General features: G+C 39.8%; 1 protein-coding gene across 1 annotated transcript; it reads right to left on the reverse strand.

Moving 5' to 3' along the window:
* Positions 1-16: 16 nt before the first annotated feature.
* On the reverse strand, positions 17-3,460 carry LOC100366963 (uncharacterized). The gene is made up of 2 exons (XM_006816595.1): positions 2,048-3,460; positions 17-1,930 (listed from the first exon to the last, which is right to left on the reverse strand). The coding sequence occupies exons 1-2, from the start codon at positions 3,458-3,460 to the stop codon at positions 17-19; spliced, it is 3,327 nt and encodes a 1,108-aa protein (XP_006816658.1).
* Between the last annotated feature and the right edge of the window lie 10,740 nt (positions 3,461-14,200).

Below are 14,200 nucleotides of genomic sequence, written 5' to 3' on the forward strand. Positions count from 1 at the left end.
TTAATATCATGGTTTTCTAATCGTTCTCAATCTCGTTTGCAATGACACCAACTAAGCGGTTCACTGCAGCAGTCTTTGCCTTTCGACTTGGACGACTCACATTCTGGTTCTTGAGGGTCCCAACTGGTTCTTCTGATTTAATATCATCACTCACTGGAGTTTCATCATTTGTATTGCTGATTTCTAGGTCACAAACCAATTGGAGTGGCCTTTCAACGATGTAGCCACTGCCTGTCTTGATTTTGTATCCTCTGATCACTCCGTCCTTACCAACAATGGTATCTACAATGCGTCCTATCTTCCAATTTGCTTGGGTCTTTGTTGAGTCCTTCAGTAGAATGACAGAGTTCTTTCCTGGCAATTCATGCTTTTTGGTTTCTAACCCCTTGGTATTACGCTCCTGTAATGCATGTAAATATTCATTCAACCAACGTTTACGTACATGTTCTCTACAGGTCTTAAGGTATTTTAGACGTTTGCCTATGTCATCATCTAAGTCATGAACATTGTCCTCTAGGTAACGTGCTGGCTGTCCGCGTAACAACATATTTGGAGTGATAACTACTTGTTCTAAGTCTTCCTCCATGTAGCACAATGGTCTGTTGTTCATGAAAACTTCTACATCCAGCAGTACTTCCTCAAGTTCTTCGAACGTCAGCAGCGCTCGTCCTATAGTTTTGGATAGGGCTCTTTTTGTGATGCCAATGAGTCTCTCAAAGAAACCACCCCACCATGGAGAGCGTGACAGGTTAAATCTCCACTCAATGCCCTTTGTTGTGAGGTAGTTGAATATATCTTCATCATTCTGAAGCTTAGTTAGCCACATCTTGGTCGCAACAAATGTCTTGGCATTGTCACTCACCATACAACTTGGTGATCCTCTCCGTGCAACAAACTCCTTCAGTCCACGTTTGAATTCTATCGTTGACATATCTCTGCACAGCTTTAAGTGTACAGCTCTGGTAGTTGCACATGTAAAGAGAGCGATGTAAGACTTATTCGTTTCACTCTTGCCTAATTTGTAGTGAAGTGGTCCTGCAAAGTCCACACCTGTCACATCAAAGGGCTCAGTAAATTCAGTTCGGAAGGCAGGCAGAACTGATGTCACAGGTGCATCCAACATTTTTGCACGGTACTTTTTACAATGGTTGCAATTGTGTAGTATTGATTTGACTAGGGATCTCAGTTTTAGAATCCAGTATTTCTCTCTCACCTTACTCATTGTTGTGGCTACTCCCCCGTGTAATGTTAGAATATGGCAATGCTCAATTATCCGTCTCGCTAAGGCTGTCTTTCGTGGAATGTAGATTGGATTGTAACCTTGGATTCTACTGCTGCATCTCTGTATCCCGTCATGATCTACTGATATTGCAATGTCGACTGTCATTCTGTTTGTTTGTTGTGTCATTTTAATCCATACTGTTTCCGCTGCTGACATCTCAGATTTAGTGAGAGGCCCAATCCGTCTCATCCCTCTACAGCTGTCTGCAAAACGCTTTATGTGTGTCGTTATGCGCAAAAGCTTCCAGAAGGAAAATCGGCTCAGGAGGTCTTGTACCCATTTATTCAAGTCGTTCTCATCTTCTGTCAGAAGCATAGCTTTATTGTACTTCGTTGACCTCTTTTCTGTTTTCGTGCCTGCTGATTCAGAAATCTCTGGTTGAACTGGTCTGTCTATCTCACTTGAAAGCCACTTTGGCCCATTGAACCAAAGTGTACCAAGACGGTCTGGCGTTGTGCCTCTGGTCCCTAAGTCGCTTGGGTTTTCTGTTGTCGGTACATATCTACACTGAGCATCTGTAAGCTCTCCGATCTTTCTTACTCGATTGCGAACGAATGTTGACCATTCACCGTGGTTTTGAAGCCAATACAAAACTGTTGTGCTGTCTACCCAACTATTCCAGGCTGTGATGGGAAATGCAGCTAGTGCCTTTGAAACATTATTCTGCAATTTAGCTAAAGTATGAGCAGCTGCCAATTCCAATCTTGGGATGCTCCTGTCTTTTGGTGCGATTCTGAACTTGGCAACTAGCTACTGCTGACTGACTGGTTTTGAGTCCCGGCATGCCACAACATAGACTGCAGCACAGAGAGCTACTTTGCTGGCGTCTGCAAATCCATGAATCTCAAAACTTGTGGGTGTGTCGGTAAACACACAGCGTGGTATGATTATGGTTGGTGCTAGTTGCAAGCTCTTTATCCACATCCACCATTTTTTGTGAATTCCCTCTGGCACCCTTTCATCCCAATGTAACTGAAGGAGACAAACTTCACTGAAGATCAATTTTGCAGTGATATTTACTGGTGAACTCCACCCAAGTATGTCATAAATGCTGTTAATATCCGATATCATTTTCTGTTTAGTAGTTGGTTCACTGCCTTTTAAGCCTGGCTCAAAGTCAAGAATCAGTGTGTCTTCCATCTTGTTCCATGGGATACCGAGAATCTTTGTGTCACTGGTTGATGTGTTATCAGTCCCTTCATGTTTTATGTTGTTTTTGGAGCTAAGATGGGTGATGTTGCTGTGCCATTTGTGAAGTGAAAACCCACCTTCTGATAGTATTTTGGTAGATTTTTCTTTGAATACTGCAACATCACGTTCTGTCTCTCCTCCTCCTTGAATATCGTCAACATATGTATCATCCAATAGGGTTTGGACTGTTATTGGATAGTTTTCCGTATAGTTCTCAATGTGTTTTTGCAGTGTTACTCCTAGGATATATGGACTTGAAGTTGCTCCAAAGATCACCCGTGTAAAACGGTACTCCATCAGTTGACGATCTTGTAGATTGTTGTACCACAAAATTCTCATTGCATCTCTGTCTTGTTCGTGTACTCGAATTTGAAGAAAAGCCTTCTGGATGTCTCCTCTGATGCAATATTTTCGCATACGGTTCCTTATCATAATGTCAAACAGTAGTGGCTGTAGTGAGGGGCCTGTCTCTAAGCAGTCATTGAGTGAGGGGCTTTTTGTGTTGGCTTTTGCTGAGCAGTCGTACACTATCCTCATCTTTGTTGTTTCTGCTTTCTCTCTGATAACAGCCTGATGTGGCACATAATGAATGACCTCCCCTGTTTGATGAAATGGCGCAGGCTCAATAATTCTCTCATTTATTTGTTCTCTCATAATGTCATTGTACTCCTCTAATTTCCCCATTCTCTCTAGTTTCTTTGATGTGCTGTACAGTCGAGCTGTGCATAAGCCTTTGTTTGTAGGAAGAGGAATGTGATCTTCCTTCCATGGCAGTTTCGTTTCGTAGTATCCCTGTTCTGTCATACTCAACTGTTGTCTAAATTCTTCATGAATCATTGAAGTTTCTTTGCTATCCACATCCCTAATTCCCAAAACATCCAGTGAGCACAGCTTCTCAAATTCTTCATATCCGGTTTTCATGAAGAACTGCTTCTCTGTTTGACTTTCTGTTGAAGACTGTTTTCCTGAAATTGTCCAACCCAACATAGTGAACTCAGCACCTGGATCCTTGTCTGGATTTATGCCCAACACCAGCGGTTCTGTTGTTCGAATCCTCTGGTAGTCGGCTGCTCCCAAGATGATGTGAATAGCAAGTGATTCTCAGTCGTTTCTTCCTCACTAAACTGCAGTCTGCGAAACCGAACATGTCGTTTCTTCAGTGATTTGATGTTTGGGTTTGGTAAGTGGGTTAAAACACCCTTTTCTGCATTTACACAGGTGACATCAAATGAAAACCCACCTACTGCTAGTGATTCTATTGTAATATTGTACAGTTCGACAGTTTTCCTGACAGTGCCATACATCTGTTCTATACAGCGTTGTTCTCTCTTTATAGGTTTCAAGTGCAATTGTGTTATCAAGTCAGTACACACATATGAACTACCAGCACCTGTGTCAAACATGATTTGAACTGTCTCTGTTCCAACTTTGCTCAGGACTGTAGCATGAATCGCACTTGTATGCTGTGTAGTGATACTCAGTCCCTTTTCTACTTTTGCACTCTCTGAAACGTTAAGTGTAGATTTTGCCCTGTCACAAATTGATGTGTGGTGCTTTCCTTTGCAATTTCTGCATCCCCCTGATCTGCAGTCACTCGCAAGATGTCCAACTCCTGTGCAGTTGAAACACATTCGATTTCTACGGAGTATGGCTCTCCTTGTGGCCAAATCGAGCACTTTGACACAACTATAACTGGAGTGATCTTCAGAACGGCAATACACACACTTAATTTTACGATTCGATGTGTGATCTCCATTACTCCCAAGCAGCAATTTTTCATCTTTTCTTTTCTTATCATCTCTCCATTTTGTAGTATTATTCTCCTCAGTAACTCTCTGTGGATTTCTTTCCACATATTTCCGCAGACTCTCAACAAGCTCTTCTAAACCCCATTCTTCCCAGTTGTCATCCTTTTGTACAAGCACTTCACGTACAGGATCTAGTTTGTCCATTAATGTATATACTGAACTTTGTGCTGTAGTCAGTTTATTCATTGTTTTGAGTGTACGCACAATTCTTGATAGCCTGTTATAAAAGACATGTACTTCATTCAATTTGTGGATGTTAGTAACAGTTGGAATTTCCTCAAGGTCTTTTATCAGTGATTTGTGTACTTTAATATCTTTACCGTATGTTTGTAGAAGTATTTTCTTAGCTTCCTGATATCCTGCAGCAGTGTGAGGCAGTCCCAAGATGTCCTCTCTTGGTTTGTCTTTCACCAATTCAATTAGATAATTAAATTTACTGACTTCAGCAATATTGGACCCATCCACCTCCACAGTAAACTGATTCCAAAGCGTAACCAGTCTTTGTAATCACCAGAGAAGGGAGTAATAGTGTACTTTTGTAGTTTCACTGCTTGTGTAGAGGGCGCTGTTAAAGACTGTCCACTGCTCACCTGTTCAGCATGTCTAGCTTGTATTTGTTTTTCATAATCAAGTTTTCTCAAATACCACTCCTCCTCTCGTTTTTGTTGACGAATAATTATCTCTTCAATTTCTTGTTGTTGTCGTAGTCGGTGTTTGGATTGCTCTTCACTCACCCTTTGCTGGATATGTAGTTCCTTTTCTAGTTTCCCTTGTGTCTCTCGCTCTGTTGCATCATCAACCAATTTTCTGATATGCTGACGAGCCTCCCTGATTGGTTGCATGGACGTTTTCTGCGTTGTTGTCCACTGCTTCACATACTCTAATTCTGATTCTTTGTCTAACAGATATTCAGTTGTTTGATCTCTCGAATGCTCCAGCCGTTTCAGTAACTCGCCTACTTGTTCATACGCCATTGTTATATCAGCAGTACATTCACTCTGTGATAATTCAGTAATTTCCTCAAGCTTGAGTTTGGCTATTGTTAGTTGCCTTGCAAATTTCTCGTCCGTAAATGCCATGTTTGGTGTATTTCTGTGTGGCGTAGTATGAACAGTTCACGTATTCTTTAACTTCGCATCAAATGTTTCAGTTCTTTTTATATAAGCTGGCAATAATACTCACTGTTGTATTACACGGTTCTGTATAACACAAACGCTATTGTGCAGTAAGTCCCGTCGTGGTCGCCACCTTCCAGTGTGGGGAACGTTTAATGTTCTGATACAGGTTTTCGCCCATTCCCAGTGACACTGAAGAAACTCACGGTTCTCGATGAACACAAACTCCGTTTTATTTCAACGGAACGGTTTACAAACACTTGTTACATCAGCGACATCTTGAACATTCTAGAAAAACCTACCAACGAGGCTCGAACAGTATCATGGGTAATGGAAGAGTATGGAGAATTTATCTTACAAATCAGAGTGAAATCATCGCGAATGACAATAACTGTAGAATAGCTGGTGCATAAATTTTGTAATAAACGATTTCCCGATATCAGAGTGTATACACAAATAAATCACGAATCTTGTACAATGATATATCCTGAATGTTTGTTGTTCGATAATAATAATTCAGTCACGATGTTCATAACAACTCTCATAATGCGCTCTGAAAACCCGAAAGTTCTAACTAAGAATTATTTCTCATATTTGAACTTCGCTAATGTTCATAACAATAATTGAGACTCTAATATAATAACTAGACTTTTGGAACAAATGTCAACATAAAAATCGATAAATAAGAAGTTTGTTCTCGGCTCCTGGTGAACGTGACCCCAGGTCATCAGTGTTACTAAAATAGCCACTTAAATTAGCAGCACTACATAGCAGGTTTTCCACAAGTTTGTGAACACGACGAATGGTTCAGTCATAACCCTGAGGGAACTCTGAATGTCTTCTAGTAGAAATAACATACCCATCCATAGATTTGTAATCAGAAGTCGCCTAGGAAATACAAAACAGGTGACTGAAAGCAATCCACATAAAGGAAAAGAAAAAAACTGACAATTTACACTACAATATAGACCGATTACGATGCCTCACTGGAAAAAAAAACAAGAGATCTCGACCAAATGCCTTGGCCAAACTCCATTGGCTGGTCACCTTATTTGCAGATTCCCCATAAGCTATTGTCGAAGTACTGGTTGGGGGGGGGGGGGCATTTATTGAACAAATCACATAAATTGGCATGAAATGACTGCATTCAATTACCCTGTACGCATTCTGACACCTAGTCAACCACATGATGGCTACATTGTAACAACGCAAAATGTGTTTTTATATTTAATAATGTAACCTGAATAATTACTATTGTCTCACCTCCCCAACCATTTTTTTCACAGCGAATTATGATGCTAAATTGCTTTTGCATAAACGGTTGGCCACTAGGCCCTGCCTCAATCTAAAAGTATCTAGCTCTGGAAGAATGTCAGGCAATAAATACAACGTTTTCAGAATGTTCGAATACCATTAATTTGTAAGAATTGAGATTATATTATTAAGCATAGAAACAGTTGAATTTATTCATTACTCTCAACAAATTCTGGTAGATTAAAAAAGGATGTTTTCCCAAACTGACCTATTTTCTTAGAGTAAAATAAATCCGATTCCGATTAGTTTATTTATATTTTTTTGAGATATGACATTAATGCAAAGCAAATACATTGCCAAAGAATTAAATGTCATCATTTGGTTCAGTGAAAGTTCTAAATTAGTGATATTAGATACCACTGTCTCAAATAAGAATTATACTGTTGGTCTTGTTTCAACTGTGTTTTCAAAACATGTACGGTCTATGGCGACATGACATCAAATTAAAAAAAATCACGGCTCATTGAAAACAACTTGTACAGCCAAAACAAAGTCAGCTTGAACATTCAGTTGTGAGACATTACAAAATAAACGGTGCCAGCGTTAGATATCGCAAATGAAAGTACAAAATAAACGCAATCAAAGGCGCCGACCACGCGCGTTGGAAATAAATAGAACGCGCTGCGACGGGAAATCTCACCTGCATTTTTCACTCACGCAAACGCACACACATGCTATTTCCGTATATTGAATACGTTGGCAACGGAAGGGACAAGTTTAAATCATCTTTGTATTAACACAACTTGAAAGCAACAGTCTCACACTAAATATATGTTTACCAATTATCAAACTAAACATTCAATGAAGCGGACTGCGACGGTTAAGACGAAAAGACAAATGAATTGAATATCGGCAGGTACATTACGCAGGTCGGGTCGGGTCAGGTCGTCGGGTCGGGTCACAATTTAGGTTGCAGATAATCCAATTTTTGCCAAACAACATTATATTTTCACATATTGTTTATCCGAACTGTCTATCTACCTACATTTAATTATTTTGTACGTATGTTTTGGATTTTATGAATGAAGTGGCCATTAGTCCAGTTCATTTCCACTGTACGCTGCAATGTGATCGTTGTTACTGTCATCGCCATATTGTTCCGAACACCAAAACAGCACGATTGCCAGCTAAGTTGCTGACTGCTTTGAGGTACGCGCCTGAAGATCGTTGTCTTACTTGATCTCCTCGGATCAAACTAACACCAAAAGGAGACGTCGCACTGATTACGAGGAACACACACAAGTCAAGTGTTCTGGAAATCAATTCAAGGATTACACCCCCAATTTAAATATTCCGTGTACGTTGCCATATATTACAATGTATGAGATATCAAAATATAGGACACTGTATGTACTGTGTAGAACTAAAAGCGGTAACCCCCAAATTATAATGGAACGTTCTATCTGTTGGAGTTTTGCGCGCAATTTTGTGTTTATTATTACATGTACATTGCGTTGTCCAATAAAGTGTTATCGGTAAAACGTACGTAAATTTTTTTCACGGCTATTTTAATAATTGCATAATGCAAAATTCTAGGTTCGTTGATCCTACAACCCGGTCATATATAGTACGTCAGAGGCTGACTGGATTTTCGCTACGATATTTGCCAATAAGACTGGGGGTCGATCACTACTATACACCGTGACGGCATAGTTGAAAAACTCGGGAAACGGGATCAACTCGCGCCTCTAAGTCGACCGGTCGCTCACGTACAAAGACGATCCCCGAAGTAGTGGAATTTACTGAGTTTTTGAAGGCCAACAAATCATCTATATCAGCTAGCGAAGTGAAAGGAAAGCTGTTGGATGAAGGTTTTGCACACTCAACACACAGCCATCTACAAAAAACATTTACCACACATTCAAGCGAGATTTAGACTACTCACATAAAAAAATTACGTCTATTCCGAAAGAACAGCTGACGGAACATAACATGGGCAGAATCATGAATTATATCGACATGATTTCTCAACTTGACCCTCTCCGTGTTCATTTTGCTCAACTTCAACTTGCTCACTAATTAATTGAATCGTATATAGATTGCCACATCTTTCTTACCCAAGCCAAAATGTACCAAATTCAGCACAGGCCTGTGCGCCAAGCCTGTATTATTTTGAACAAGACACAGCAGTCAATCGAAAATTAATCAATTTTGCACACTTTTCAGTCATCATATGTTATTTACATGTAAAATACATTTTTTTTTAGATATTACTAACATAAAATGGTGACAGAATGAAAGGTAATAAACAAAATTTTGGTCAGCTGCTTTTAAATTAGTTAAAAGCAAAGTGTTTGGCCAATTAATTAGTGAGCAAGTTGGCTAACTTACTTCCCCAATACCGAGACTTGCTGTAATAACACGCACTTTGTAATTTGAATTTATAAGTTGTGTATAGTGAATAGCAATAATAAACAATAATAAACATAAATTACATAAATTCTAGTGATATTTGTTATAATTTGTTTATATTTGTTCCTGCTTTACACACACACGCAGAGACAATATACGTAATATAAATAGTATACTATAGAACGGTATATCTCTCTTGGAGGATGAAGTGGCTCTGAAAAGGACCGTTTTGTTTAGGTTTTCTAGTAAGTTCTGGCGGGGTTATGTCCAGGGCATCTAGAATTGCGAGTTCAGTGAACCGATTAGCAAATACGTCATTTCTTTGCAATTCTCATTTTAGATGCTGAAAACAAAGCTCGCAGGTATTAAATTCTGGGCTATATGGAGGCTGAAACAAGAGTGACCTGTTTGGCATCGAGCATCTCGCGGAGAACGGGTTCGGTGAAATTACTGCGATGAAAACCACACTTGTTCATCACAACAGAGTCGCCTTCTCCAATAAACGGCTGACCATCTACTACATCTTCATTCAGTGCCTCCTCAAAAAAAATTAACAGCTCCATTCCATTTGAAGGACCGTGGGGAATATTGAAATGGGTCACACCAAGCGGGCTATGAAATAAATTCCCAAATTCACGGTAAAATTTATGTTGGATGTGTATCTTTGCACTTCCACTGCCGGCTGACCGATTGGAACATGTCCATAGACACGATTGCCCGCCGTATAAAAAAAATGAACACGGAGAGGGTCAAGTTGAGAAATCATGTCGATATAATTCATGATTCTGCCCATGTAATGTTCCGTCAGCTGTTCTTTCGGAATAGACGTAATTTTTGTATATGAGTAGTCTAAATCTCGGTTGAATGTGTGGTATATGGTTTTTGTAAATGGCTGTGTGTTGAGTGTGCAAAACCTTCATCCAACAGCTTTCCTTTCACTTCGCTAGCTGACATAGATGATTTGTTGGCCTTCAAAAACTCAGTAAATTCCACTACTTCGGGGATCGTCTTTGTACGTGAGCGACCGGTCGACTTAGAGGCGCGAGTTGATCCCGTTTCCCGAGTTTTTCAACTATGCCGTCACGGTGTATAGTAGTGATCGACCTTCTAGTCTCATTGGCAAATATCGCAGCGAAAATCCAGTCAGCCTCTGACGTACTATATATGACCGGGTTGTAGGATCAACGAACCTAGAATTTTGCATTGTGCAATTATTAAAATAGTCGTGAAAAAAATTTACGTACGTTTTACCGATAACACTTTATTGGACAACGCAATGTACATGTAATAATAAACACAAAATTGCGCGCAAAACTCCAACAGATAGAACGTTCCATTATAATTTGGGGGTTACCGCTTTTAGTTCGACACAGTACATACAGAATGTCTTATATTTTGATATCTCATACATTGTAATATATGGCAACGTACACGGAATATTTAAATTGGGGGTGTAATCCCTGAATTGATTTCCAGAACACTTGACTTGTGTGTGTTCCTCGTAATCATTGCGACGTCTCCTTTTGGTGTTAGTTTGATCCGAAGAGATCAAGTAAGACAACGAACTTCAGGCGCGTACCTCAAAGCAGTCAGCAACTTAGCTGGCAATCTTGCTGTTTTGGTGTTCGGAACAATATGGCGATGACAGTAACAACGATCACATTGCAGCGTACAGTGGAAATGAACTGGACTAATGGCCACTTCATTCATAAAATTCAAAACATACGTACAAAATAATTAAATGTAGGTAGATAGACAGTTCGGATAAACAATATGTGAAAATATAATGTTGTTTGGCAAAAATTGGATTATCTGCAACCTAAATTGTGATCCGACCCGACGACCTGACCCGACCCGATGCGATCCGACCTGCGTAATGTACCCGCCGTTCCCTTCAAGTTTGCCTTGACTTGTAAGCTGCTTACTTACAGCTACAAACATCTTTCGGCTACCGGCAAATTCATCTCCGTTAACTAAATCAAAATTTCGGCGCATTGGAGGTTGGTTATAATACCTTTGTATGCCATATCTAAGTGACTGTAATTATTTCTTCGTGTATACTCCCCCCTTCTGCGTTCGTACCTCGGCGTAAAACGTTCTCAATGCAGAATCGAGCGTCGTTATTGTAAACGTTAACAGGGCGCCTTTGCCGTATCCGAATTTGCTTCTCAGATATTGTTTAAATGTGGAAATGGCCTTACTTGTTGCCATCCTGGTCCTTTTACTGTAATTCCCTAACAAAATATTGTCCAATTCGAAGGCTGAAGTTCTACATGTCTCTCCGAAGCCATTACGGCAAACAATAACAGCGACTGCGAACGAAAACGAAATCAGCGAGCGACAATTTGTTATGCGCAGTAAGTAGTTTCAGTGACGTCATCTATGTGATATTGATGGTATATTGATGGTGTTAATCCATCGATTTGATTGGTCCAAACACAAAATTCGCATATGCAATTAATAGTGTATTGGCTGATAATGCACGGCTAAGCCAAGTGGCCCTGGAACATGAATTGACTACAGGTTTAATACGGAAATACATAAAACCGGTAGTATTTGATTTTTAGGGAAATATAGTAGTTGAATTTTGAAAAAATATTGAAAAAAATAACGAATTAAAAACATCTGAAAAATTATATAACCATAATATTGCTTTTTGTTAATGGCGAGATCCAAGTTGTGAGCGTTGGTCGTTGGGTGATTGTCGTTCGCCACACAAACCTAACCCACCGTCCCTCAGCACCGTGAGGGACGGCGCCTAAACGAACGTCAGAACGCTGTGTTCTCCGTAAAGAAAACATGATCTTTAAGTTTAACTGGTGACCAACTAGGAGAGATTGAAGGACAAACAAAAATGCAAAAAACAACGAGTCACAGGCAAAAATGTTTGCCACCAATAACAACGGTGTCCCGTAGCGGCGTTCGTATTCTAGCTGACCAAATTGCAGTGAAATTGCACCGGGGTAATTGTCATCTGTTTCAAAGAACACGGCACAACGCAGAATTCGACGACGATATATGGTATTGTAATTCTCTACTATGGGTAAATAAATTACAGGAGATCATGAAGGTAATTTCGAAAGCTGCAGATTTGTGCCTAATACGACGGTGTGCAAACTTGAAGTCTTTCATTCGGCCGGAGCTGAGACAAGGCATATCATGTACATGTCACAAAAACGATGAGAGAATCCGATCTTACAACATCAAACTTACCCCAGAACAACGACAAAACTTGTCAGGCATATGCATACTGTCACAAAAATTTGGCTATACCAAAGATGTATCCAGGTCAGATGTTGGGACTGAGGTCGCCGTGCCGGTCGCCGTACATGATACACCACCGCGTCTCAAACTTCGGTCGAGCCAAGTACCGCTGGACGTCAAATATCCACAGTTACAAGCAGTATGATGAGTCACGAAACTGGTTTATTTCACTACTGTACTTTCAATGGGCAAATTACAGTCCAAATTGTACAAAAAACGGAATGAAAACGTGGAAAATCCTTTTTTTTAATGATCCAAACTGTACACGACCCTGTATTTCAAATAGCGTTGACGTAGTCAGTAAAAGGTCGGGAAGGTCATCTTTTGTTGTGCTAATTTTTATGTTTGCGCTGCTCTATTCACTGTGGGTACGTTTCGTTTTCACGCGGAATACAAATTAGTTTATATTCAATTTGAACTGTGTTGCGTATGTAATTTTTGTATGCATCCAATACTATTCTTATAAATATTCATGTTCAAGGGCCATATAGTAGATGCAAGTAAACTTTTTTTTTTACTAGTTTTATCGAATTGTCAATATACTGGTATAATATAATAGCAATAACCCCCCGCCGAAGTTGGGTATATCACTTGATATTGCACAATTCACTCCATATATTGTGCAATATCTCGTGGTATACCCGCCTTCGGTGGGGGGTTATTGCTTAAATATCCACTTGGCGGGCAATATACCATGTAATATTCATTTTGTTCAATGTCATGTGACCGAGTCTCTACCAATCACAGCATGCGTAACAGCAGTGAGATGTGATAAGAATGGATATTACATGGTATATTACCCACCAAGTGGATATTACATGGTATATCACATGCATAACGTCATTTAAACTACCGCGCAACGATACTGCGCATAACAAATTGTCGTTCGCTGCACTACTACTATCTTGGCCGCTGTTGCTTTTGGGATTGCTTTCAAGGTTTTGAAGGAACTTTAGCTATTCGAAATAGGCAGCTAATTTACCAGAATGGATATTACGCAAGATACTCTGTGTTGATGGTTCGGATATTCTTTTTATCGTGATATTGCCCTCACAAACACGTGTTTTTATTTAAAGCGGGGGAGTCGTCACATGCTTTATGGAAATGACTAGCCAGATCAAAACCTACACCCAACGCTACAAGGTTTGAGTACAATTAGGAAGCATTAGGTTTAACCCGGCCAGAAAATGGTAGTTTATTATTATGAATACACTTTCATCAACCCCATGGCACAAATTAAGGCATTCCTCGATCTACTAGTAATTACAAACAAAAAGTAGCTAACTGCCCCTTGACTGCTACTATTAACTTAGCAAATATTTCGGTAAAACCAATCGTGTGTTTTAATTCTGCAATATATCGATAGTAATATAATCCATCGTAGAAAATGTACAGCAGAAATCGTGTAGGCAACTATTCTTAGTAAAATACGGCGCCGCGAACAAGGTAGTTTTGGATCATCAGAACACATATCCGGACACGTCTTGAATTAGGAATAGCCAGTTAGTAAGTGTATTTATTAGTGGCTTTGTTGTTGTTCGATTTGACATTTTGATTTGTTTTGGCCCGAGAGAATACATGACTCAAATTCTGTTTCATTATGTGTATTGGAGGTTTTACCATGACCACGTCGTTACGTTTTGGATAAATATAGTTGGGGTAATATGAACACAACATATTAACCCATAGATACTTTCAGTAGGAGTCAGCTTGACTCATCGCCAAACATTCCGGCAACGCCAATATGAAGCCAACCCTGTAGGATTGGACCCGGCAAAATAAGCATGTGATTCTTGGGGAAAATACTTCAACATTAAACAAGAATAGATTGCTGTGTCTTATCGCGTTCATGGGTACACTCTCCAATTGTAGTG

This window comes from Saccoglossus kowalevskii, chromosome 3 (genome assembly GCF_978046115.1).
Source record: "Saccoglossus kowalevskii chromosome 3, keSacKowa6.1, whole genome shotgun sequence".
Taxonomy (NCBI): Eukaryota; Metazoa; Hemichordata; class Enteropneusta; family Harrimaniidae; genus Saccoglossus; species Saccoglossus kowalevskii.

Excerpts from the sequence above, each read along its gene's own strand:
- LOC100366963 (XM_006816595.1), bottom strand. The coding sequence starts at position 3,460 with ATGTTGGGTTGGACAATTTCAGGAAAACAGTCTTCAACAGAAAGTCAA. Across the intron at positions 1,931-2,047 it reads CATGCCGGGACTCAAAACCA|GCACTAGCTGCATTTCCCAT; the intron begins GTCAGTCAGCAG and ends AATGTTTCAAAG.